General features: G+C 42.6%; 1 protein-coding gene across 2 annotated transcripts; it reads right to left on the reverse strand.

Moving 5' to 3' along the window:
- Nucleotides 1-7,476: 7,476 nt before the first annotated feature.
- Nucleotides 7,477-25,599, reverse strand: olfm1b (olfactomedin 1b). 2 transcript variants are annotated; one of them, XM_041059658.1, is made up of 6 exons: nucleotides 25,127-25,599; nucleotides 18,226-18,375; nucleotides 17,299-17,454; nucleotides 15,014-15,233; nucleotides 11,258-11,364; nucleotides 7,477-9,665 (listed from the first exon to the last, which is right to left on the reverse strand). In XM_041059658.1, exons 1-6 carry the CDS (start codon nucleotides 25,190-25,192, stop codon nucleotides 8,991-8,993), a joined length of 1,374 nt encoding a protein of 457 aa, XP_040915592.1. In that variant the 5' UTR covers nucleotides 25,193-25,599; the 3' UTR covers nucleotides 7,477-8,990. The 2 variants fall into 2 exon arrangements, with proteins under 2 accessions (XP_040915592.1, XP_040915591.1); XM_041059657.1 differs by lacking the exon at nucleotides 25,127-25,599 and adding an exon at nucleotides 19,915-20,377.
- Between the last annotated feature and the right edge of the window lie 2,023 nt (nucleotides 25,600-27,622).

Raw genomic sequence — 27,622 nt, forward strand, 5'->3', positions numbered from 1 at the left:
TTTAGATTATATAATTGGAGTGCTTTTACAATACTTTTAGACTATTCTAATAAGCTATTCACTTTCTATAAATCATAGAGGCAGATGTCCTTTAAAGGGCAACAGGTCACCTTATTAGCTGCCTGGGAATTGTACCACTGAATTAGAATGAAGGATACCATGACTAGCCTGTCACAGAGGCCACTGAGGAGCATTTGGAGTGGTGGTGGGGGTCAGAACAGGGCATAGAGTTGTAGATGGAGAAAAAGACGGTGAGACGATGCGAGAAAATGAGACAGTAGCTGTGTAGTGGTAATATGTGTGGGAAAAGTGGGAAAGGAAGGACGAGAGCACAGGTGAGAGGACAGTGAAAAAGTGAGAGACAGTGTGTGGGACGAAGGGAGAGAGAGGGAGAGAGCGAAACCATCCTGGAGTAAACGATTGGAGCTGTGCTCCCCTGTTGTATGCACCAGATGGTGTTCATTGATTATTCATTGCATGCGATGGATGTCACTGTCACCGCACAAGGCTCTGCTCCATTCTGCTCTCTGCCTCAGTGCACCTGGGGGCAGAGATGGGGGTGGGGAGAGCTGTATGTGGCTGCATTAGACAGTGTGTAGATGTTGTGGGGTTGGGTTTTGAAAATGAATCACAGTATCTCTAAATGCAACACACATACATGCATTAGTACATGTGAATGTCCCGATTTATGTATGTGAATTTGCACAGATGTACGTACAGGGATCAGTAGGATTTGGTCTGGAATGTGATATTGGTTTAGGATTAGTCATGGGTCAATGCTGATTGGTGTTCAGGCAGTAGATATGAGTATTAACCTGCACTGCTCTGTGAAATCTAATTTCAGGTGGCTTTACTGTGCATTATGTATCATAATGGTAGGACTGATGTTGGAGGTTTTTCTGAAGTTTATGCCCCGAGTTTATAGAGATTTATTCTCGACACCCATCACCAAACATACAAAATGATACACAACCGCAGATACCAAAAAGTTCAATCACTTACGCTCGGCCGACTCTCTCTCATAGATCTCGGCCAAGCTCTAGCTCTCTGTGATGGAATTCACGATTGCTCTGTCACTCCCAATTTGCATTCTTGATGGCAGAGGCAGAAAGAGATAAAATGTGGCGGGGAGTCGACGACAGAGACAAGTAACACGATTACAATTCTCTGAGAGATGAGAAAGAGCAGCTTAAAATGTTCACGCGTGCGATGAAACCTTTGGAGCGCAGGTCAGAAACTGTACATGTGATTGAGGTGGAGAGGTTGAGCACATAATTATGTGTTGATGGTGCAAAGGGGGCAAATTGCCTAGAGGTATTGATTCGGTTGCATCTAATGCTGTTCTCACTGCTTCTGTCCAGGCTTGAGGTGTCAGGTGAAACAGAGTAATCAGGCTGCGCTGACAAGACTCCTGCAGAACCGCAGCTGAGTAAAATGGATGGACACAGCGCTGAATTAGTTTCCAAATTGAAGATATCTGACAATAGCTCGGCATGTGATGAGCAGGCCCTTACGGTATTAAAGTAATTGTGATATTGACATCTTTTGGTGGAGTCGCCAGACAGTCACAAATCAGGGAAGACACAAAAAAAAGTGCTCTGCCGTAATGAGTCTCTCCACAGGTGAGGAATCTGTGTGGCTCCATTTGAAGTCCCATATCGGAGGCAGGTGGTGATTTTAAAAATATGTGAGCGTCTGTGATGGGCTCTGAAACAAGTGAGGAAGGGAGATTGTTCTTTGTCACTGTCACTCTTTACTTTCAATCACCCAGATCATTTTGATTTCGTCCCTTGGTTTCATTCCAGGTGAACAGCCGATACTGAATAATTCATTGTTCTGTCACAGCCTGTCCTCAAATCATCTGGAAGCAGGGATTAGAAATGCCTCTACTGAATCAGAACCCATGACTCAACATTCACAGACTACTCTACTGGACCTATTCTTGAATTCTGACATACCTTATCTACTTGAACAAGATATTGATGCACTTCTTTTGACTTTTATACCACAAAAGGAGAAACTACATTTCTTAAAATGAGAAAGCATTTATTGTTTGAGGCGATAAAACATTTTCAAACTTGAAAAATCAATTTGTCCAAGGGATTTTTATGAAATCTAACACTAACAAGGACTGGGCACAAATAACACCTTCTCCCCACGTGGAGACCATAGATTATTGAAAATCAGTGCAGTGAACACATGACTGGCTAACAGGCTGGAGCTTGTTGCTCTTTGCTTCCCTGTGATGATTGGCCAGTCCCCGATGAGAATACTGGCACAACTGAAACATGAACACGAGTGCGAAATCTCCCGTGTGCACAGATGGCGTGCATTTTGTCACCACAGCTTGTTAGCAATGCATACCCACACACAAAAACACATGCATGTGCAAGCACACATGAACACGCACGCTCACATGAGGCTTGACCCTTGGCAAAAGACCACCCATATTGTCAGGGCAAAATGTTGTATGCGGCACAACTGTCATCACTACATGTGGCCATTTAAGTGTGAAACCAAGTGTACTATATGCTTGGTGGAGCACAGTTATGGTTAGTCACACACCAGAGTACACGAGCACAAGACAACAAATACGAACAGCTCATTAATCCTCAGTGAGCCCACAGGTAGTCAGGGATTTAAAGGTTCGAAGCAAAAAATTAGAGTTCCTGTTCATGTACTAAGCATCTGAGCATGTGTAACTTTAACAGAAAAGTCAGTAATATTCCTGAGTGAGTGCGCAGGCAGGCAAACAGGATGTTCAGAGGCACGTTTTTCAAGAAAGGAGGTGGAATCCAGGCAGGTGGAGAAGTGTAGAGGGATTTGGGACAAAGAGGGAGGACAAAGCATGGTGTATCTCCTTCAGTGACCAGAGACAAAGGTGGCTGAGCAGGAAGGTGGGTGAGTGGCAGGTAATCCTGTGTTTCACACAAGACAAGCAGAAGTTAAAGGCTTCATACAGACTGAGAGTTCATAAGAGATTGCTTTCTAACTTTCTAGGGTCGGTTGGTCAACATTTCTACCATCTGGGAAAAGTGACAAAGAGGGGAAGAATGCCGTGCAGAACCTGTCTTAAATAGTGGCAGGAAGAGGGTGGAGTGATGAGTTGATTTCCAACAGGTGTGCAGCCCTGCACACCTGTCCTGCCTAATCCTAACACATACAATCACATACAACTAATTTACATTAGCAAATGCATTTTGAAAGAAATAGAATGCTGCCCAGATTACATTTTTGACACACCTGGAAAATATTTATACTGAACTTATCTGCAAAATGTTCACTGTGGTCATATTTAACTTATTTCCCTACAAACAGCTCCTGGCAGCTGTAACATGATTAACATTTTTATTGCTGTTAGGCCAACTGATTTAAGTAAGGGGAAGACTGAGATCTATAATCAATATTTTTATATTAACATTGGACCAAATAACTAGGTGTGTGTGAAAAGGTTCACACTCAGAAGTGAACCCATGCAGCATCGTTCAGCTCATTGTTCTGGTTCTGTGCTGCTCCACTGTTTTGGTTCGGTCTCACTGCTTTCACACCAGGTGGTTTTTGATTTCAGCAATTAAAGCTTTAAAACCCAACTGTATGCCAATGTGACACCACTTGCTGGTACCAAACTGCAAACAAAGTTTGCAAAGCTAGCAAACACTGAAGTTTTTTTAAATTAATTAGCCAGATATTTCTGTCAGGAGTTGATGGCGACCAAAACAGAGCATTTTATTTGAATTTAGGTGATAAAATGTCTCCTGCTCGTACATAGGCCAAAAATTCAGTTAATTTAGTTTTAATTATTGAAAAACCACAACATGGATTTAGAAAATAAGGTGGGACACCCTGATACTTTCAACATTTAACCAAAACTACAATCTCTCTCACTCTTTGGTGTCGAAATCTTTGTATATCCAACCAACCACCCCTACCTCCTCCTCCTCCCTGTGACCTTTCTGTGGTATAGGAATATAACACTTCTTGGATTAAAAAAAGAAAACGTGTTACTAGTGAATCTACTCAATTTATGTTTCTTCCAAAACTGGTAAGTGTATTTAGCAGGAAGCAGGAGTGTGATCTTATAATGTGGTGTCTACGTGTGGTATACACATCTGTGTACTTGTACACACGCACCCTTGCGAGAATGGTGCACTAAAGAAAATGCAAATTAAGGAGACTTTTTGTTACAGAACAGGTGTTTGAATTGCTGACAAGGACACAATTGTAAACGAAACCAGAGCACTGAGAATCGCACAGGGGACATCTGACTTCTTTTTACTTTGCCTTTTTATTGTACCATAATTAAAATGAATTGTCTTTATTGCTGTTGTTTTTCTCTCTTGGTCTTATTTTTTATGGTTCTATTGATTTATTATTGGCTGTTATTCCAACCCACACTGGGCTTGTAATAGTTTTAGCTCAAAGATTGCTCCCAGCTACAATGAAAACATGAGACCGAGGGCTTATTTCTGTTTTGTTCCCCTACCAGTGTGATTAATCTGAATGGAAAATTTTGCAATGGAACAGTAACAAAAAAGGAGTGTTCTTGAGAAACTGACGGTATGCGTCATCTCGCATTAAATTTAAAATGGTTCACAGTAATTGCTTGAGTGCGTGGTAGGTCCTAGGCTGTGGAAATGTTATTACTGCTTTGGTTCTCTTGACAGTTAGGGATTAATCAGATTTTATATCTTGAATGAAACTCTAACTATTTGGTGGATTGCAGAAATAAAAGGGGGAAACCAGACCCAGTGTGGAACTTCTCTTTAGAATTGACAGAAATGAGATAAAACTGCTCTTTGCATTGGAATAATCAAAACTAAAAGCTTGAGATAGTTTCAATATTGCAGTAGTATCTCTGAAATTCTACAGTTTGCAGATTGGTCTGACCTTTTCTTTCCAACACTTGGCATCAACATCTAAATGCAGGTTGTGATCTGCAGCCAATACAACAGCTGCATCCCTGAATAGTGATGCAGCTGTTGTAGTGACTCATGTCACAGACACCTGGTTCAAAGTCTGAATTTTCATGAATTTAAAAACTCAGCCTAAACTGACCTGGCAAAAAACATCTGAGTATTTGTATGCATGTGTGGATGCCTATGTGCACACACAAGCAGAGTAAGAAGTAACCAGTCTGGTGAAGCTCACAGCGGTCAGTATTTTTTGAGACGTCAGAGGAGCTGATTTCATGAATTGGTCATTTTTGGGAGCATTAGTTCAGTCAGAGACAGATTTAGAAAGAAAGGCCTTGTATTTTAAGGGAGCTATTTGAGCAGCAGTAAGGGTTAGGCTGATAAAACTAACCCCACTTTAACAAAAACATGTTAACACTGGATCTTAGTAATCTATCTAATGATTCAACACAATAGCAGGAGGTCAGAGTGGTGAATGTATAAGTAGAGTAATACTGAGAAGTGTCAGGTTTGTATTCATACAGGTTGTACAACTTTACACCTGTATATCCTACTCATATAGGCTTTCATGCAGATAGTACACCTGTATGAATATGATTGGCTGTTACTAGTCAGCTGATAGCCCAGCAGCTGATGGCTGAGCCGCTGATGGTGAAGCATGAATGAAGCAGCGGATGCAAATCAATCAGATAATACAGGCATGACTTCAGAGATCTGCTTAATCCAAAGCCGTGCTCCATATAATGTTATCAAGCAAGTATCTTTTTATCGGCTTGTCGTCATTTTTAAGATGTTTTCTTCCTGCCACATTACATAATGTCACATAAATTTGCAAAGGCAGCTGCACAAATGAGCCATATTAAGTTGAATATCAATTAGCAGCTTGTGTCAGCTGTAATAGCAGTCTGACAGGCTGACTTTTCAGGGTTACATAACTCAACCTTCAAATGTACAAAAGAGGCCATAGAGGCAGTGTCTGAGAGTAAAAGTAAATTATGTAATGTGGCATGGGGATAAGTCTCCAGTCGTGACAAACTGTCATGGAATTTTGCTCAGCAATTTAAAGTCACCGCGGTGCCAAACAACATTTTTGTGAGTCTCTTGTTTGCACGTACGCACTAGCTTCCTGTCGCTGATAAGTGTTTTTGTCCTTGGGGGAATGATGCACCTTACAGCTGGCCCAAGCAAGGTCAAACCTCTCACTGTGTCCGTCCTTTCCACTCCCAGAAGTGCTGCTGCAGTAGTTATGGAATTTAGAGGACAAGGTATGCACAAGATAATTAGCCTACAGCACCTATTTAATTCTGGAGTAAACAAGACATCGGTGCAGAAATGAAAAGAGAGATCCAATGTGCAAAATGATGAAATGAAACGCAACTGTCAGGTTCACAGGCAAATGCATGTGCATTGATGGTGGGGAAGTGGGGGTGCTGGGACTAGAGGGAGTGATGCTATGTCTCTTGATGCGCCAATCACCGCTTAAAGATGCAAATATATTCAGCTCCTGAGTGACAGCTCATCATGTCATATGCTGTGAGACCTTCCCCCCAACATGTTTTTCTGCCTGTCTCTCTCTCTCGCTCTCTGTTTTTTTTTCTGTCTGCCTGTCTCCCAAATCCTGTCTCCAACTCTTTCTGGGGAGCAAAGCAGCTTGTGTTGGACTCAGAATGAAAATAGAAGCAATCATTTATTCATCGATTGAAACATCAGAGGACTAAGAGGCAGTGAGGGAGTAGGAGCAACAAAGAGCGGGAAAGATAGACTGGCTGAAGGGTGAGGGAGAAGAAGCAGGGTGGTGGGGGTAAGTGAAGAGTGGGGATCAGAGGAGGAGAGACAATTGTTGAGTGAACAAAAAGTGGACAGCTCTGCCTTAATATGAAGACATCACAGCATGCAAATAAAAGAAATGTCAACTGATGGAAAAGAAACCCAGATCGGGGTCATTCCAGTTGAAAACGCGATTAAACTGTGACAGATAAAGCTTTGTACTTAAAAGGAAAATGCTCTGCAACCATTAAACCCTAAACGTATTTGATATCTAGTGATCATTTTCAAAATGCTGCCACACTGATTATCAAAGTGACATAAGCAAATGGTGAAAGTAAAAGCTGTAATAGTTCAGAAACTGTAGGAGGTTAGATGTGTTATGTAGTTTCAAAACCTGGAACTATTACTCAACAGCAGACTTGGCCACCACAGGCTACTGGTCGTACCAGACCAACTGAGGCTGTAGCGGCAAAACCCCTGGGTGTACTGAAGTGAGCAAGGATGGTTTTTTTTATTGCTTATGAATTCAACCTCTCATTCATAAGAGGGGGAATGTGTTATCTCACAGCTCAAAAGATAACATAACCTCGCCTTAAGATTTGGCGGTCTGTAAATGCTTAATCTTTCCCCACAATGCAACAAAAGGACAGAGTGACCACCCTTTATAATCTTAATAAAGTATTGCCCAAAAAGCAGAAAATAAGAGCCTTAGTTGTGATGTAAAAGTGTGACCAGTCATGCACTAAGCGCGCTGTCACATGGCAGCTTGTAGCTTTTTAAGGCAACAATCCGTGCGTCAGATTTCTCTGTTTTATTGACACGAATCATTAACTATCTCATCTCAGATACAACACATGTCCAGCAAAGCGCAAAAAGAGTGGAAAGCTTTTGTCCTCAGCGAGGGTATACATTTAAACAGCATTATCCTTCACTAGCAGTGGGGGGGGGGGGGGGGGGGGGGGTACATGACGTGAGACAGAATAATCCTCTAAAAAAAAACCTCTCTCTACTACAGGCGCGTGATGTGAATTGAAGATAGGAGGACCAGGTTCCCCGGATACAATACTTGATACATTCTGTTGGTTTTTTTTCTTCAGAGAGATGTGAGTTAGATAGATTCCTCCTACGCAGTCCAAATAAACAAATACAGAGAGGCGAAACCAACAGTTACAGTGATACAAGAACATTTGAAAAATAAAATTATTGCAAAGAAACAGAAATAAAACAGGAACGAAATAGAAAGAAGCAGAAAAAAAGTAAATATAGCAAATCCTCAAATCCCAAAGGTATCCTACCTTGTCCCCCCTCCCACCCTACCATCTTTTTTTTTTTTTTTTTTTTAAATATTATCATACAGCAAAAGACATTCAGAAGAGCATACCGGAGTGATAGAAAACACTCATGCAAAGAAAGCCTTTTTCACACATAGTCACTAACACAGGAAAATCATCTCAAATAAGAGCGCTGTCAACAGTCAGTGCCTTCAGGTCTTTTAGTGGATGTTGTTATTGTTGTTTGCTGTTTCTCTACAGACTTTTGATTTGCTACTGTACTTGATAAAAACGATATGACAGACTGCACCCATTAGGCTATCAAGTCTCCTGACTAGAATGACCTCCCACTTTTCTGTCTTGTCCATGAGACCTGGGGATCCAACAGTTTATTACCAACAGTCTTTGTTTCAGGACCCCCATTGACCAAAAGAAAAGTTCAGCTGGGAGGATTTCTGCAGAAGAACCAGAGCCACAGGAATGAGCTTAGGTTGATATTCCATTATATAAAAAAAAGGCGTGATGTTCATGTTTTTTTTGTTTTTTTTTTGGCATCTGTTCTTATTCTTTTACATCTGATATATAGTCTACTGTTACAATCATTTTCTATGTGGCAAACAATTAAAGAGTTTCATTCCAAAATAAAAATACTTCTAACAAAACAATGGCAGCTATTAAAATAAAGTCTACTATGGATAACTTTTAAAGTTAGAATTCATATGAAGTCTTTTATTTACAAAACAGTTCTGTTTTGATCTGTCATCTGTAACTGATAAAGCTTTTTTTTTTTTCTATAACAAATACATCACCTTTTGGAATGAAACCCTTCAATTATAGATTTTTTTTTTCAGTGTTGTGTATATGCACATTCAATCCACTTTGCATTCACTGTTGATCCAGTCTCTCAGTAGAAGTTATTTGATATTATAAATAGAATGGTCTTGCCATTGAGTCTTTTTCTTTCGCAGATATATTTTTGTATATAGGGAGATCTCTACACAGACAATATGTATTTATGTACGTAATCCATTTTCCGCGGTTACAGTTCCTCTGAGCGGATAACGTGGAACAGTGTGACATTGTAGAGGACCTGGTGACCATTGTTCCAAGCATAGAGGGCACGGTCACGCGGGTTGTAGTCCAGCATGGAGATGTGTGAGTACTTATTCTGGAAGGCTATGTCGATGTACTCGTAGGTAGAGGAGTTGGTGGAGTAGGCGTAGTAGACCTTTGTGCCTCCTGAGTAGCCGTTGGTGACATAGAGCGTGCCGCAGATCATAAAAGACTCCCCGGCGCTCCGTTTGGGGTGGTTGGTGGTCCAGCTCTTGATGATCTGCAGCGTGTTGGGGTTGAGCTTGCTGATGACAATATTGCCGGCGTTCTGGTTGGTGGCGTAGACGGCCCACAGGCCTCCCTCGTCCACCATTAGGTCAATGTCAGAGTGGCCACCCCAGGCGTAGTGATACGCATTATTGAAGCCGGCGTAGTCAAGCTGCCGGGACTTGCTGATGGAGGAGGTGCGGAAGTCGAACTTGATGATGACGTGGCTCTGGAATTTGTTGAAGTAGATGGAGCCGTTGTAGACCACCTGGCCTGTTCCCGACCACGGGTGGGGCAGCCGGTGGGACGTGAAGTTGTCCGACGTCATGAAGTCCTGCATCGACTTGTACTCCCGCACGAAGCGGTTGTTATGGTAACCATCCATGTACCAGACCTAAACATCACGACAAGACAAAGAGAGAAAGAGGAATTAGGATCAAACACAGCAGTACTTCAGAGCTAGAAACCCTATCATCATCGTCGTTCGTCAGCGCGCCTTTGTGAATATCACAATCTTGTATGCAGATCACACACAGAATAGGCTAAATCAAATCACACTGTCAACAAGCATCCCAATTAAGTTAGCGCTGAGACTTCCTCAAGGAGCAGACGAAACAGAGATCCTGCAGCTTCTGAATACAAACAGTGTGGATGACAGCCGCAGGGTGGCATGAGCCGGGCCCCGCAGGGATAATGCCCATCATTCCAGATAAAAGGCCTGTCTCAGCTGCTTCGACCCAGCTTCCTGTTGGCCCCTGCAGTGGTGGGCAGAGAGCTCTCATCCCGGAGCCGCTGGAGGCTCAAACATTTCCTCAGTCTCAGTGGGACAGAGACACCTGAAGCCCTACTCCTACCTGCTTCCACGTGCTGCTGTGATTGACTTAAAAAAATTCACATCAAGGAAGCAGGTCTCGACGGGCCCAGAAAAATACCAAGGTAAGGAAAGCGAGAGATGAAAAGAAGTGGAGCAGGCCTGTCTGCTCCCGTCAATTACGCTCATTCTTCCTTCTCTGCTCTTTGATAACGCAGCACATCTTTCATGTGTTCTCTTCAGAATGTATTAGTTTCTACAAAAAAACCTTGTCTTTGCTGTGTCCTTAGTAGAATCTTAGTCAACAGAAAGTTTCACCCTTGCTGCTTTTTTAAAATATACACATTAAACAGCCTGTGTTGTCATGACAATTAACCCTCAGGAAGCAAAGTGTACATTTATACAGCTACTGAACTGCATGCTGCTGGTTCTTCTCAAGTCTTTTTTTTTATCATTTTTCCTCCCATGTGACATTGAGAGTTCTGTCTCTTATTAATGTGTCTCATAAAGCGGGTGCACAAAGAGCATGTCCATGCTTAGCAGACAAATAAACTTTCTTTATTTCCAGCGCCCTCCCTTGCTTGTCCGCTGGTGCAGCTTCCCGTTAGAACCATATAGATTTATCCCTGGCATTTCATTTTAATGTGTTTCAGTAATGAAAGCAGACCCATTTATTGAGCCAACAGAAGCCATGCGGCACAAAGGGAAATCAGATGCAATCTCAGCTGATAAAAGGACAGTGGCCAATTAACGCATGCTGTTACATTTCACAGTAAGAGTTGACCTTGATCATAGGTGAAGGTCATCATTAACTTCAAAGTCAGGCAAACTATATGTGTCTCTGAACAAGATGTGTTCCAAGTATTGGGGAAAACCAGCTGCTGGCTGTAGTTTATAGATATAGTATAGTTAGCATAGTTGCTATAGATGTGTGTGTTTTTCATTTCAACAAAAGAAACCAAACTTCTAATGTTAAATGGTGTCTAAACTCAAACTGCCACACTGAATAAAGTAAAAGACCTAAACTGGTCAAATTATGATTGAAATTAGAAACTGATTGAAAAATAAGCAAAGAAATTAACGTAATCTTCACTGTCGACTTTTGGTACTGACAGTGGTTCAATTCAATATCATATTAGATGATGCTTCCCGCCGCTGTGTGGAGAAGTACATACCCGTGTGTCTCCTTCAGGTGCCAGAGGGTCAGTCATCCAGGAACCGAACCTGGATCCAGATGTCTTGATGGTGATGGGATCGCTGATGCCCGTCAGTTTGCCGCATGCTGCAAAGAAAGAAGTGAAATGGGAACAACTCGAGTAACATCCATTTGGGCATTTAGACTAGTTCACAGTCCATTACAAGAGCTTCACTTTCATTTACTTTAAATCTAAGTGAGTTTGCCTGAAGGATGAGGGAGTTGATGTCCAGCTTGTTGCTGTGTCTCTGCCTTTTCTCTTTGCGTGTGTTGTACAGGAGGTGCTTATTATTAAGTTCACACATGCTAATGCCTGTTTCACTCTCTCTGTGTGGATGTGTGAGAAAATGAGAGGAACAGGAAAGGGAGAGCCTCTGTGTATTCTGCTTCTGTGTGCGACTTGTAAGCTGCAGCAGTGTTAATTAGTTTTGACTGAGGTGTTAATGTGAATTTGACAAAACTAACACTGGGCTCCGTGTCCCTCGCGACCGAAAGCTGGTCAGAGTAATGTACCATTTCTAATGAGCACAGACAGAAATGAGAGACAGGATTTTACCAAATAACAATACGTCTCATCAAGGTGTAGGCCATTTTACAGAGGGTATTTTGGCAAGACAAAGGTCAATTAGATGAATTTGATGAGTTAATCTTTCCCTACGAATGTAATGAATCGTTTTGATCTGCTAATTTAAAGAGTGAGACTGTGACGATGGCTCATTTTAGGTTTTCATTAGCATCTTTCTCTGTGAAGCGCTGCATCCATTAACCCCTCGCCGTAACTCCTCTTCTCTCCTCTTTCTTTATGTTCCCTATCATCTCCCTTGCTCTTCATCGCTGTGAAATGTCATCGTATTTCATAGTCATAAAATACAGATTTGGCTTTTGTTTCCCTCTCCTGGTCTCACAGTCATCTGTCTGGCTCCATGTTCTCATCTCATCCAACGTCTTTCACCTACACAATGAAACTTGTGGCTTTGCATATGTGTTGGAGCATTTGTGTTCCTCTATGTGCAACATATGTTGTGCCTGTGACTGTGTGTGCGCATCACACCTCAGCGGTGGCTGAGAGACAAACACATGGCCACATGAGCAGCATCTACTATTTCTAGTGGGGGGTTGAGTCTCTTACATAACCCTCAGTGGGATTACAGACCACAGTAATACACTGGCCATTGATTTATTTATTTCTTTTCTTTAATCATGCCTCTATCTTTAGATGACAACTACAACTGCGGGCTGCTGGGGAGCCCGCTGATGGATCTGCATTCTGGAGATGCACACAGGGTCTAATCCCCTATTGGCCTGAATTTGCCTGGGCCGAAGCAAAGGGCAGAGCAAATGGAAAACCTAATGGGAGCTGGAGCTGATTTAACAAAAGCACCATCAGCCTTTACCCCAAAGATTTAGATCAAACAGGAGGAATGTCTGTTTTTAAAGGATAATTTGGACACGGGTCTTATTGTGGTAGTTCTGGATATAATTCTTCATGGAACTGATATTATTGTGCTCACAATGGTGAGATCTGGGAAGGCTACAACAGTGGCAAGGCCAAAGTCTGGCAGGGGCAGTCAATCAGGCAGCTTGTAAACCTCAGGATTTAAACTACAATAATAACATCCAAGTTGTGATGAAACAATTATTCTTAACTAAAAACAAGACGGAGACGGAAAATTAAGACAGAGAGAGGGTGAGGTTGTTTATAATGAGAGAAATATTGATTCAATGGCATGTGAACCTCAGTGTATTATTATGCCTGTAATTTTATTCTCTACAGAGGAAATGGAAGGTGAGAACAATGGTGGCAGGGCAAGCAGCAGAGGGCTTTGTGTGCAGCTATGACCTTCTTGTTCCATTCATCAGTATTTTGGTGTGAAGGGCCTAGATTTGCCTAAAGCCCTCTGTGCCTCCACATTGTTGGGGCATGACACAGGGTGATTTATTTATTTGATTATTGCCCAGCAAGCTGGCATGTCCTCTTGATCGATGGCCATTGTGTCTCAGCAGCCGCTGGGCTGTTAGTCTCTCTGGCACAAAACAGCTTGAAGGACAGCTCTGCGGGGACCCCAGTTACTCTCTTTCACTTTTCCGGCTCTCCTTCGCTTTATCACTTTCTCCTTCCCCTTGCAACCTTCTATCAGTTCCTCTCGTCGCTCTATTCATTATTCAGTACTTAAATTTCTCCTGCCCTCTCCATTTTTCGCTGTTTTTTTTTTCCTGTTGTTGTTCTACTGATGCTAATTTGGCTAGTGACCTTCGCAAGTTTAATCTCAATAACGGGAGTGTGCCGGAGTGTGTTTGCGTGCACTGTGCGTGAGTGCCTCCGCAGTCGAGTGAAGATGAAAGAAGTAGCCACCCTCTGTTCTGCCTGAGCCAGTCCCTCACCGGGCGACCTCGCCTTTATCTCGTCTGATCTCATGCACACACACACACTGGAGTAACTCCCACAGTTCTCTGCTCTCCTAGGCGGTCTGACCACAGATGTGAAGAGAGGCATGTGCATTGAACTGAGAGTGAAAGCATGGACGAAGCTCCTGCTCCAGTCTGGCAGGTAGTGAGAGGAGAGGTAACCAGTGAGAAAATAATTGTGTATGCACAGATGAAAAAACAGAATGACAGGAGTAGTAACCAGGGAGCTGAGATTAGGTGTCTGCCTATTGGACTCTGTATTCAATTCAATCACTGTGTCTCTACTAGTGTTGCATAAAAGAACAGTTGGCATTGGAACCAAAAGCTTTTCCCAATTTCTTTCTCTTATCTTGCACAGTGAATAATTTGAAACACAATATACCCTTGATGTGCGGCATGTAAGTGTCTCTGCTGCAATGTATCTTAGTCACTGTAGTGTGGGTGTGCATCTATTAGCACTGTGGGATGTGACAGAGGTGTGAAGAGACTGAGACAGGGGCTAAAAGCAAAGATAAGACTGTGATGGGAACTTGCAAGCTAAAGATGCTGTCAGTAGCTCTCTTCCTCTGTATGCCATCCACAATGTAAAACACCTCAAGCCTAATATCCCTAATTTCATCACAGGAAGCCAGTTTTGTGGGGCACTACCATAGATTCATGCAGAATTCTTCATTAAAAAGAACATTTTCATGTGTCCAAACAAGGTTAACGCATGGACCCTGTAGGACTGCCACTAAAAATCACATTCTTTATCGATGAATCTTCCGATTCCTTCAGAATGATTTGTTCTGTAAATGGTTTGAAAATTGCGAAAAAGGTCTAAATTCTCCAGACCCTGAGGCAAGATCTGCAGACACGTTGTCACTGAGGGGCTGGAACACACAAAATGTTTGGCTTTTTGATTGATAAATGGTTTGGAACAATTTATAAAATTGGTTCCGATTGATTTTCTGTCAAAAGTGGTTTCAGCTCTAGTTTCTTGTTTCTTTGCAGAAGATCAGGATGTAAATCCAGCTCTATGAGTACATGCGTAACCCTCTCATGGACTTCATTATTGGTTAGCTTGGCAATGTAAGAGTAAACCAAAAGCATTGTTCCTTAGTGGGCAAGCACGTACAAATAAGTGTAAATGGCGGGTGTAACAATGTGTAACTGAGCGTATTTGAGTTTTAGATCATTGCAGCCACACATAATGTTTCTGTGATGTTCTGCATCATGTGAATATGCCTGAGCATCTTTCTTTCAGTCACAACATACTGTTTGTCAGTGGGAGTGTTTGTGCATGCATGTGTCTGAAACATGGTGCGTGCCAACAACTTTCTGTGCCTACCTAATTTTTGCATGCATGCTCGGAGTCTCTCCTCAAGATTTGACACTCTGTTGTGGAGCTCCTCGTAGTCATAGGCCCCCATCTCCTCCTGAAGTTCGCTTAGAACTGACGTCAGATTCTGGACCTCCTCCTTAAACTGCAATACCAATTTGGCATCGGCTTTGTACTCCTCCAACACTGGTATCAACGGTCTAAGCTCCTCCATTTTCGCTTTTATGGCCTGAAAGGATTAGAATAAGCTCGGTTGAGTGTCATGCGCGACAAAAGGAGTCCCGCTGTCCATAAAAGAAAAAGAAAAGAGAAAAAAAACACCTGTCTGACCTGACTACTCTGACACTATCCTGCCTCTCCACTGACATGAAGACCCCCTGTTTGTGTCCATGTTCAGTGTTTGTGTGTGATCAGCTGTGTTTTGTCTGTGCAGGTGTGTGTCTGAGCAAACAAACCCGGAAAATATTCTCCACCCGCTGGACGAGCAGAGCAGGTGGCTCCGTCCCGGCAGTGACCAGCCGTTAAAAAGCAAGCCCTCGGTACACCGACAACAATTGGGAAAGCTCTTTATTGGTCATCATCGTTTAAAATGCAACATCGTATTAAGGGTTACATGCTTTTACATGTCACACACAACAAAGTGTCTCGAATTTTACGTCTATAGTTTTACGTATAGATTTGTTGAGTAACCAAATATGCATAGACAAAAGCCAAGGAAAATAAAATGAATAACAGCAATCGATAATAATAATAATAATAATAATAATAATAATAATAATAATAATAATAATAAATGTATTTACTTTTGAAAAAAGCTTTTAGATGGAAAACTTTGACAGCAGTAACATGCAGGAAGAGATCAGTGGTGGGTTGGTTTGGGAGAGGGGTAGGGTTTCTTAGTCTTAATGGTGCTAAAGATAAATTAACTGTTTGACGCCCAAATGCTCTCAGTACTGTGGCCCAGTTCAGGGGAATCTGGAATTGACCTGCCTCTTCTTCCCTGTGGCTCTCTTTACATGTCTTAAAGTTAGCCCTGCAAGCAAGAAAACGACAAACTGTTGACAGGGGCTAGAGCTTGCTAACCTATCTAACAGACACACAAACAAACAAACGCACACACACTTAGTATATGCACTTAGACATGTTATATATTGCACGCATGCACTGAATGTGGCGTTTGGCTGCATGAGGTTTTTGAGCATGCACGGATGACAGGATCACACAAATGTATCGGTGCAGGTAAAATGACGCAAACACTGAATGTGCTTATTGATTCAGAGTGATAAAGGTAAGAAGACTGGTGCACTGAAACAATGCATTTGTGTGAGTAACTGCAAACAGGGCTGGGTATTGAACTTCAGTATTTCTCTGTTACTATCCAAACCATGTCCATAGCACAGAGTAGTAAAAATAGCTGCTGATTTAAATAAAAAGTTTGACAATTTTACTTTGGCAAACTCAGCTGAACTTTTGTTAGATGCAGAGCTGAAATTATTAATTTATTAGCTGATCAACAGCAAAAAAAAAAAAAAAAAAAAAAAAAACCCAAACGTCAACTATTTTGAGAGCTGGTTAAATGTTTAATATGAAGTAATTTTCCAAGAAAAAATGCCAAAAATTCATTGGTTCCATCTTCTCAATTATGGAAATCTTCTGTGTCCTTTTTTAAAATACAGGTAATTTATTGAGACAACAATCTGCACCTTACTGGATAAAGACAATTGTTTTTTAGAATCTTATATGGAAAAAAAAAGGTTTTATAATGGAAAGAAAGTTACATTTCATTCAATACCCTGTCCTATTTGCATAAGATTTATTCATAATTACTTTATTTTGAATGGACAATAAACCCTCTAAGAGTTTATTATCTACCACTAAACAAGCAATTGTGTCCCATGCACAGAGATCTTGGTGTCACTGTACAAGGTTACACTCTGTACAAAATTTCACCACTGCATGGTCATGGTGATAAACATAAAATGTTTTATTAAACTCCATATTTGACAGTTGATTTAGGATTCCATCACATGGCTCTAAAAAGCGAACTGGTGTGGAATAATAATACGAATTCTTGCAGTTGGGTTTATATATCCAATCATCTAACCTCTTTAATTATGCATGCATTATGGATTTCTTGGTATGCAGTATGGTGGTTTAGGAAAGTCTGAACCATCTCCACAGTGGGAATAAACAAACACAAAATGGGTAAGGCTGTGTATAATGGGCTACAGAGCAGCTATGAATATTTTGAGAGAATGGCGGTGGGGTCAATGGCTCGAGATGTGGCTCCGTACCTTGTATTGCTTGGCAATGTTCTGCTTGTGGTTCTCCTCCACCTGCCTGAACTTGGTTTCCAGACCGCGGAGCTGGACCTCCATCTTTTCCACATACTGCAGGTCCCTCTGGGTCCGCTGGTCCAGCACCTGGATGGACTGGGTCATGTTCTGGACCTGGAGTGCCATATGGACACATTGGTCAGTGTGAAGAAATAAATCTCTGTTTCTCATGCTGTAATTAGAGTGCGATGTAGAGGAAATTTAACAGACTTTTCTTTTTTTTTTCTTGCTTTGGCTTGGCAAAGCAAGAGTTATTCATAAACTCTGACATCAGGCCAACTAAACAGGGGCCTCGGACACATGGTGCAAGTGTAGAATGCATACTGTTAAGACATTTGGTTTCTCCAAAACTGTTGTGGTTCAAAAACTCCATAAACTTGGCTCATCTTCTATTTATTCAAGAGAGATCTGTTGATGTCTGTGTTTTTTTGGCAGCTTATGTGAATCAGCATGCTATTCTGCAATATTTGGAGATTATCTCCATCCTTAAATGAAAAGGATTTTTGTCATAAATGTGCTTAAATGTTCCATTTGTGTAAATGGGGTAGTCTTAGCTTCCAGTCTCTGGGTGTTGAGCTGGGTTGCATCATTGGATGTGTTGCTTTGGATGTGTGCAGTACAATAGAAACTCAGAGAGCCAGTGAATAGCTGCCTCCCGTGATGCCTGTTGGGTTTCCAGGGAGCTCATTAGAGCATGATTCCTATTCTTGTCCAATAGGCAGAGGTGATTAGAAGACCACAAACGTGGGTAAGCCTAGATATGTGTGTGCACATGTCTGCCTTTGTGTGTGAAGAACGTAAAAACAGTAAAAGCTGCTTACTCTGGGCATTGTATGACTTTGATTGCTGGGGTCACGTGTTGCTGAAGAGTTAAGTGGTAATTACCTTCTCTAACAGCTGCCTCAGTTGTTTGGTGCGGGCATCCCGTGAGCACATGGACTGCTGGGGCGCCACCACAGTGCAGACACACCTTCCCTCACTATCCTGGGCCGAACTGTACACCTGCCACGATTCCTCTGGGTTTGCTGGCAACACCTGAGGACAAGGGAGTGGATAAATAGTAAAGAAGGGTTGTTGAATAGCAAAACTGGAGGACAGTGGAGCAGAGCGTTAGAGGCAAAGACAAACAGCTCAAAGACAGAAAAGGACGATAGTGTGACACATTGCTGTGTTTGTCTATGACGTGTTTAAGGCCAGTAAGATGTGAGCAAAGGGGATGCTTCACTGATATTTGCACGTTGAGTGTGCTGTGCCCGCTTAATGCTCAAGCTGTATTGCATTTATCACCGTTTGGACACTACAAACCACCAGGCTCCACCCGTTTTGCACCATCATACCGTATATTTTAAAGCCACACAAAGGGAAGATGCAGCCAATCAAGGCAGCTGAAGCTACTCTCGTTATTCAAGGGCTTGGGTGTGTGTGAAAGCTCTGAGTGTAAAGTGTGAAGTGTCTGACGTAAGGAAGACAGTTTTTTTTTCTTTTTCTTCCTTGAGACACAACTTCAGCTAATTACCTGATTGGATAGGACTGAGTAAGTGACTTTGACAAAGATATTCATCACTACATCAGCAATAAAAAAGATCACTGGACATATCTGCTGATTGATTCAATTAGTGAGAAACACTTGACTTCACAAAATCCAAAAGGAGCAATCACAGTGACTGTTAGTCAGCTGCACTGTTTTATACCAAAGGATGTGCTGACAAGACAAAGAAAATCACTATCAAGCACCTGTCTTGAAATCTCAGCGTTTCTCTGGAATACTATCACACTGCTCATTGACAAAAAAAACGATTAAATAAAAGAAATCTATCAAAACCTACTGATGTAAAAAAAAAAAAAAAAAAGCTTCAGTCTCCTCAAACACCGTGAAATAAACTGAGTACATTCGGGATAGATGAGTAAAGATCAGCTCACTGCATCCTCTGCTCTACTATTTATTTATTCAGTTGCCTTCAGCATCCATTGTTCCAAATTTCAGTGCTAACCTCCACTTGACAGAGCACTCATAACAGTATCCTGGCACAGTAACAGCCCGGGATCTGCCAGGAGTCTGACGGAGAAACAAAGGAACGCTTCATCTACCTTGGCTGTGATCGTCTCTCATTCACTCAGACAGTGAAAGGAAGAATGAGGACTCCCGCTGTTTCATGGGGGTAAAAATAACACCGCTTTGACATCTGTCACGTCAGTCCCCAAATATCCTGCAACTGGATCTTATTTCTATCAATGCCAGATTTAAAAAAATAAATAAATAACCAGGATATAAGTTTCCACTTAGTGCAGGCTACTCATATCGACAGACACAGCAACCCAGTGGCAGCTGGAGCAACATCAAAAGCAGAAAAAGAGATTTCTATGATGCTTCTCCAAGTCTTTTTTACTTTTGCATGCGCCCTCCAAGCGCATCGCGTTGACAGAATTTCTCCTGTTTTGAGTAAAGGCACACAAAATCTCATTTATGATGCCTAATTTTGAACCGAAGGCTAATTTGATTGCAACAGTCGACACTCATTCAGGAAAAAAGACAGCCAACCAACCGCAGGAAATATGCGTAACTTGCGCACTTACTCCTGTGCTCCGGTCTGGATAACCTCCCTGTGCCGCCGTGAGCTTGGTAGTATTGAGCCCCACCAGAGAGGGGAGGGTCTGCGACATCCAGTTGGTGATCATCGCCATGGTGCTGAGCACGACGCCGATCTTCAGCAAAGGCACCGACATCTTTGCGCTTTGCTTGGACTTTATTTAAGCCGTCTTCATTCTACAGACTCCAGTGAGAAGCAAAGGAGGCGAGTCATGTTGCCCAGAGCAGCTTGCTGTTTCACCCGGGACTCCGGCTCGGCTGGTCTTTTTTTGGACATCTCCAGCGAAGATTTGGCGGCGAACGAGTCGGACGCAGTAAAAGACAACCGAAACTGGAAGGACGGGACGGAGATAAAACTGAAACACTTGATCCAGTGGATGATAAAAAAAAAAAGAGGGAGGGATAAAACCGAGAGCGGCTGATGGAAACGTCCTCTGGATAGCTCCTCTGCCTGCGTTGTCCCGCACACTGCTGCCTCTACGGTTCACCGTTACTATGTCGTTCACGCCCGACGGTCCGCCTCCTGCCTTGGTGCGCTCTGTGATTAAGTGCCACTGAGTACACACACACAGGCTGCTCCAAATGGATGAGAGGAGGAAGGAGGAGGTACTACGGATCTATCTATATCGCCAGACGCAATGATGTCAGCCAGGTTGGGGTCCGTTCATGGTAATATCTGGAATTGCGCCCGAGTCGCCCATAGCTGCCCGACACTGACTGTCCCCAGAGGGAATGACAATGAGCAGTGCGGCTGAGGTCGGCGGCGGACACCGAGGGATTATTTATAGCAGACAGTGACATTTCTTTATCCGCTGCCCCATACGGAGAGAGGGCTCTCTGAGAACCTCCTCGGACCACGCATGGTAAAACTGGCCTTCATTAAAACAAAAAAATAAGTGCACAGGAGAAATAGCCTACATGTCAAAACGCACACGAAACACTTGTGCAGAATGTCGCATTGCCATGACAGTGGGGTGTAAAGACTCAGAAAATGTTTGAATGTTTTATTGATGGGATACTGGACGCCTTCAGCTCGGAGTGAGGATAAGCTTTTGATTCGTGTGACTCTGGCGCCATCGTGTAGCTGATTTTGGCGTTGCTGAAATCAAAAGGGGAGGGATTTTATACTGCAAGGAAAAGGCAGATAACATGCAGATATATATATTTTTAAAATAGAAGAAAAATGAATATTCGCAGAGTTTGCTTGCCTTTTCAGTATGTAAATTTCATGTTTATGCACGAAATTTACAGTCACTGGGAGTCAAAACACTGAAGCTGCATTTCCAAGTGTAGTTAACTGATGCATATTTATGTTTAGAATGACACCTTACACAGCAGGACCGTTTATTTTAACGGGATAAATAGTCAGAGCTCAGAAATAACAAATAATTCATTAGTCCTGAGCCTAAGTCCACATCAACAGGCCTTTAGGCAAATACTCCAGCCTATGGGCTAAATTGCAGTACTGCATGATACATGAGGTCCCCAGAATAGCAAGAGTGGCTCTGTGCAGTTATTTCTGTCGGCTCCATAATGCATTTTTCTGGTAAACTCAAAGATGGAAGGAAAGTTAGTGCTCACTGCACCTCCACACTTCTCTCCATGCCACGCTCTGTCTTTCTTGTCTCTTTTATCTCTTCCACTTCTTTATGACCTTTGAGGTGAGAGCTCACCGTAGTGATGGTTCCACAGATTAGTGCGAAGTATCAGTAGGGGTCATGTCACTGCTGTGTACGACTGTCCAGCCCGGTCTAGTCTTGTTTTGATGTGGAGCTGTTTGGATATGACTAGTTTTCCTAAGCTTCACAGGTGTGGATTCAGTTTAAATATGGGTGAAAGAATTCATTTAAAAAAAGTTTATGGTCCAGCTTTAATACTGAGTGATCAGGATTTTAACACACCGGCTTCAGGGGGGATGCCACAAGTGTGTTAATAAAAGATAATTGACTCAGTGAACAAATCAATTAGTTATTCAGTCATCAGCCAGTCAGTCAATTTATCACGAGTGATTTATAGAGATCTGTGAATGAAGACAACACTCTTTTATGAGAAAGGCACTACACTCCCACAAAGACGTGGGGATTTATAATTGTCTACAAGATCTCAAATGTGTAGACATAATAAAAGCAACACCTACACAATGATCTGCTATTCAGTCTAATAGTCCTGTATAAATAAGATTGTGTCAGAGAGGTCAAATTATGTGGGAATTTTTTGAGAATGTGGCTTGTGGTGTTGTGCTGTTTAGGTGTGGCTCTGACGTTTTTTTTCACTTTGCAACACGAGACATAACGATTTTTGGTGTAGGTGAAAGGTATAGATGAAGCTGGAGGGACAAACAAGCAGGTGCATATCACAATATGATTCAGTACAATAAAAAGAAACTACAAAACATCCCATTAACGCAACATTTAAGCTTCATAAAAGTAGTATTTCTGGCTGAGCTATTATACTGTACTGCATTACAGTGAGCAGGTGTTTTAACTGTATCCATATACACAATAGGATAACCACACTCACACTTCCAAAAACAAAAAAAAAATCACTTTTCCAGCCTGCGAGTGCACTACAAAATGCACCACATCTCACCGCATCTCCACCTACTCCACTTCTGCTCGCTTTCTCTCGCTCTCTCTCTCTCCCCCTCTTGCTTCATCGCTCATCCAACCATATTGAATAATAAATAGCTTCAACCCCAGCTGCCAATCACACCACGCACATTGCAATTCAGCTCAACTCCATCTCAGTTTCTCACATAAAACTGGATTGATTTTATTTTTTTAAGTTTCATGCATTAAAAATCCGTAACTGTTTTAAAATGTTCCCTTGCTGGACCCCTCATAATTTGAGTAGCACAGATGTGGGCGTGTTGGCAAAGTAGATTTAGTTGTTTCACGTGAAACAGAAGATTGGCACTTTTTTTCCCTGCAAACGCAAAAATCCACTCATTCATTAAAAAAATTTGTTCTTAATAGCACACGCCTACAAATCTAAAGCCTTCACATGAGCAGATGTGGTGCTGTGTTTCTTTGCATGATGGTCGTTTGTAGGATGAGCTATGGTATGTAGGTTGCATGGTGTCAAAGTGGTACCTATAGCAGTGCCATCTGTTTTGTCAGGTGTCAGAGAGATGCTTTAGGATGTGGGCCTGCAGCCATGGGGGAGCCACTAGGTGAGGAACAGATGCCGCTCTGGCTGCTTACTATTCTTCTCTGTGTGAGCACCAGGCAGTCGCCAAATCCTTCGGCAGAGGGGACCGAGGTGAATGAATGTGGGCAGAATTAAAGCGGAGAGCGTGCTACTAATCAGGCGTCTCCCTGCTCCCTCGGCCAGATGTTGAGAAAAGAGCTGCAGCTGCCCCACACTGTCTGAAAGTGAGACTTCTGAGGCAGGGTGGTTAATGTGGTCATTAAGAGGGTGGTATTGTTCAGCATCAAAGGTTGAGGCCATACTGCCTGGCGTGGCTCTTTTTTTCCTGATGAGTAATCTGGCAATAATAGACTCTCTATATTTCTGTCTCTAGATACACCTCTCACTTTTTAAATCTGTCTTCAAACAGCGAAGAGATGTGGAGAGGCCTGGCCTTCCTACAGTGAAATGTATTGTAGGTTTCTATAGCAGGGGCTGTATAAATAGAGTCTGTCAGTGTATCTTGTGTTTCTGTTCTCCTGTAAGGGAGTAGACAGGCGAGCTGTGGACTAATATCGACTTACCTTCAAGCAGACGACACACACTCTCTGGCCATCAGAGAAGGATTGTCACTGTAACGTGGGCCCTGACCTGCACTGTGCAGGACTCGAACCGACTGTCATGAAACCCAAAGTGTAACACGCTCTCTTTTCCTCTCCCCTCTGACTGATGGCTTCCATCAATCAGTGCGAACAGCCCCATTGTTCGATTGTGTCAGCATTTTTTCGTGCACTCCGCTGCTGTGCTGTATGTCCAGTTCACTTTGCGGGCTATACATTTGATGCGTCAGTGAGGGGAGATAAAATAACACCAGTAATAACTGTGTGTAAGGTCACAGCTTTGATCAATTTACAAATCAAATTCCACATGAATGTCAAAGCCAAGCTGTTGCTCTATGAATAAAAAATGTTCTGCTCACAGCGCACTGACATTTCTCATAAATTTGCGGAAATCAATTGCTGGCATATTTCTGTCAAGGCAATATTACATCAATATTGTTCTAACACATTGGTTATCGAGGCCAGCAGGGTTTGCTGCAACCTACTTCCACTACACATTTCCCTGAGTTTGTCATTTGGAGTAGAGTATATCACAGATACACTGGGAATAGAGATTACTTTATTGATAGTACCTTAGTGGCACATTTGATTTTTTTTTTTTCAGTCTCCAATTACCGACCACAATTGGATTCACACAACAGTGGAGCCTATGAAATATGACTCTGTTCAAGCAAGGGCAATTAAACCATCAAATTCTTCAATCCAGTTGTGGCAGGGCCCTGCAATAAATAAATCCAGTGCCTTGCTCTCTCCCCACCATCTTGCTCTTTGTGAGAATCTATAAAGGCAACAGTTTAATGCAACAGCAACTATTATATGTATTACTGGAAATGGCCTTTTAGATAGCAGGAAGTAATTACGAGTTCCTGTAAGGAATCACAGAGATGCATTTTATTGACCAGTAATTATGTTTACTACTGAGCTGTGTGGCTGTTGCATGGCTGGACTAAATGTCCTCTTCCCCTCACACAGGCAACAATAAGTCACACCGTGGTCACTGAGCATGCTCAGAACACCTTCTATGAGGCACTGCATTTGATTGTTGAGCCCTGTAGAGCAGCAGCCCACAGTCTGCCATAACAATGGCCTCTTTAAAGAAAGCCACAGGCAACACATAGTATCAGAACAACCCTGCGCCTGATTCATCTGACAATTTCCTAATGGGGAAACTGGTGGATCGTGCAGTATTCTGCCTTTATCTGGCCCGTGTGACAGCCCCGGCACTGGAGAGACTGAGCAGGGCTCTTCTGGAGCCATCCGCGCCCGTCAAGCACAATGCATTCACATCATGTAATCCCACCCGTTAATCTGTTTAAGCGGGGGTCTAATTCACCGGGGCTCTTTATACGAGTTAACCGGGTAATCTGTAAACGGATCTGGAGCCAATTAAACCGCGGGCTCTAGCTTTTTAACACAGGAGGTGGAAAATGGCGTTAAAAGAGAAACCTACTTGGGTGAGTTCTGTGCCCATGAAGATGAGGAGAATCAGAGTCAGGAGCTTGCTCGCAGGCTGCATCTCTTGCCTCCGGTGTGTGTGGACCAGCGGTCTCACATGCAGATCGAGTCCCTTTGCGTCCCCCCGCACAGCAGTCCTTTCCTCCCGGCTCTCTTTCTGCGTTGAAAGTCGCTCGAATCTTTCTTTTTTTTTTTTTTTTCCCTAATTATTATTTGATCCCTCAGAAACCCTGTAGCAGAAAGCGACAGATCTGTTTCACAGAATCGTCTCTGTGCATATTCATTTCATATCGGGAGCCTATCTCCAGCGCCTCTCCCTTCGGTCTCCGTGGCCGCACTTATTTCTCGCTGCGACGGACTGTGATGAACATTGGGCTAAACACGCGCAAACACTGTCGTATACACGGCTATAAAACCTTCACTCTGATATTGCCAAAAGTTTACCTCCCCGCCTCAAGCTGCCGTATAAGCTCTCGATGAAAAAATGAGAGTGACGGCGCTGTGCATGGTGTTGAAAACGGAAGTTGCATCGCCGAGAGAGGGAGATTTAAATTGGCAAGTTTACAGGAGAGATGAGATGATTTTCTGTCTGCTAGTCCAGCATAAAAAAAAAGAAATCCTTTGTCCAAGCAACATCTGGTTTTTATGGGTTTGGATATATTTTTTTTAATTTACAACAATATATTGATTGTTGACTCCATTTCATAATGAAAAAAATAGTTTCAGTCTTGGCTGGATGAAATTACAGGATAGAGCAGCAATGTATAGGCCAAAAAATAAGGGAATCAAAAAATAAGGGACTCAGCCTATAAAATACCCATCACATGTACATTTGTAATTGTTGAGTGTAGGGCTGCAGCTAATGATTATTTTATTGATCAACTGATTAATTGTTTTGCCTATAAAATATCTGAATATAGTGAAATAGTGTTACATTTTTTATTTACCACAGCTGGAGGTTATGTCCTCCGTGTTTTGTCTTAATAAACCTTCCTTGGTTTGATAAAATCCGGAAATTTCCAGGAAAAGTACAGAGTGGCCTTAATGGAAACTATGCCCCCGACCAGGGTTAAGGCTGTACAGTTATTGCTACAAACTACTTCCAGTTTTAATAATTTTGCCAGCACAGACCACCTCTCCTGTGGACCAGGCTTGACTGACATCTCCCTGACCCTACTGTTAACTTTGCTGCACCTGTAAGGGCGGGACAAATTACATCTTTATCCTTCTTATTGACCTCGGTTAATTCCCGCTGTAGCTCGCCTCCCACAGATTCAACACGAGCACAGATCTCATCAGCCCGATGAGGTGCACACACCTGTGGGGTTGTGCAGGGCCTTTAATTTTCAATTGTGAGGTTATATGAGGATAATTTAATATCAATTTTTGGTTCTGTCAGTGGTGGAACTTGTGTATGTGTGACAGTTTAGCAGTGTGTTTTATGCCTAGAGCTAAGAAGAACGGTACTTTGATACTTAGGCGCCCCTTTCTGTGTGGGCAGTACAGTACTTTTCCCATTGTGAGTGTCAACAATAGGCTCTTAATTGGGTGGTCATGTGGTTCTGAAGCTGTTCTGCCTCTGCCTGCCTGTGACTGTCTGATCCACATTATGCACTAATAGCTCGGTGGCCTGTAGACAGACTTTCAGCTGAAATGAAATTTCTCTTTCGGGGGCCCAAAGATGCATTAACCACCTCAGTAATGGAACTGGGGCAAGTTCACATCTGTATTCTCTAATGTGGACTCTCATTTGTCTGTTACCAGATTCTGGCTGTTTGTCTGTGCACCTGAGAGAAGTAATACAAGGTCAGACTGAGAAGAAGTTTTCAGTGAGAAGCCTCATCAGGTTCACATTTGGTCTGCAGCATGATGATTTTCACAATAATGAGCTAAACGTGCAAAACACCTGCGGCTTCCCATGCAGCCTCCATGGTGCATGCGCATGCGTGTACACATGAAGGCATGTGTTTTAGCGTGCTACTACCAGTGGAGGTAACTGAGTTACAGCTCACTCAATGAGGATTTGATTATAGGGCAAGGGAATGAGATCTGTGAGTAATGAAAGTGGAATGCTCCAGACATAAAGAGGAACATTTGTTTGTCGGCAGGAGCCCTGCCCTGTGTGATAGCACATAGCCCACACACTGGACAGCAGGAGACACATCTCACTGGCATGTTGGCCAATATCAAAGTTTGTCTTAAAAGCATGAAGGCACACAATGGATACCACTAAGCACAGCAGACCCTTTAATCATGCCCGATGTTTGTTAGTAAGAGGCAAAGTTGCGAAAAACAGAAAGGCGCTATAGATGTGTGTTTGTTTGTCTTTGGATGTTTGGGGCTTGTGTGTGAGAGAAGACACTCAGCTCCAGTTAGATTAATTAGCGGCTCCTGGCATATTTTTACCAAAAATAAAAAATAGTGTGAGGTGAGGACACGATAATGTGTCTCCTCACATTCTACTCTGCTCATTCTAGTAGAGAGGGGATCG

This window comes from Toxotes jaculatrix, chromosome 16, assembly GCF_017976425.1.
Source record: "Toxotes jaculatrix isolate fToxJac2 chromosome 16, fToxJac2.pri, whole genome shotgun sequence".
Taxonomy (NCBI): domain Eukaryota; kingdom Metazoa; phylum Chordata; class Actinopteri; family Toxotidae; genus Toxotes; species Toxotes jaculatrix.

Excerpts from the sequence above, each read along its gene's own strand:
- olfm1b (XM_041059657.1), bottom strand. The coding sequence starts at position 20,064 with ATGTCGGTGCCTTTGCTGAAGATCGGCGTCGTGCTCAGCACCATGGCG. Across the intron at positions 18,376-19,914 it reads ATCCAGACCGGAGCACAGGA|GTGTTGCCAGCAAACCCAGA; the intron begins GTAAGTGCGCAA and ends CCTTGTCCTCAG. Across the intron at positions 17,455-18,225 it reads TGAGGCAGCTGTTAGAGAAG|GTCCAGAACATGACCCAGTC; the intron begins GTAATTACCACT and ends ATGGCACTCCAG.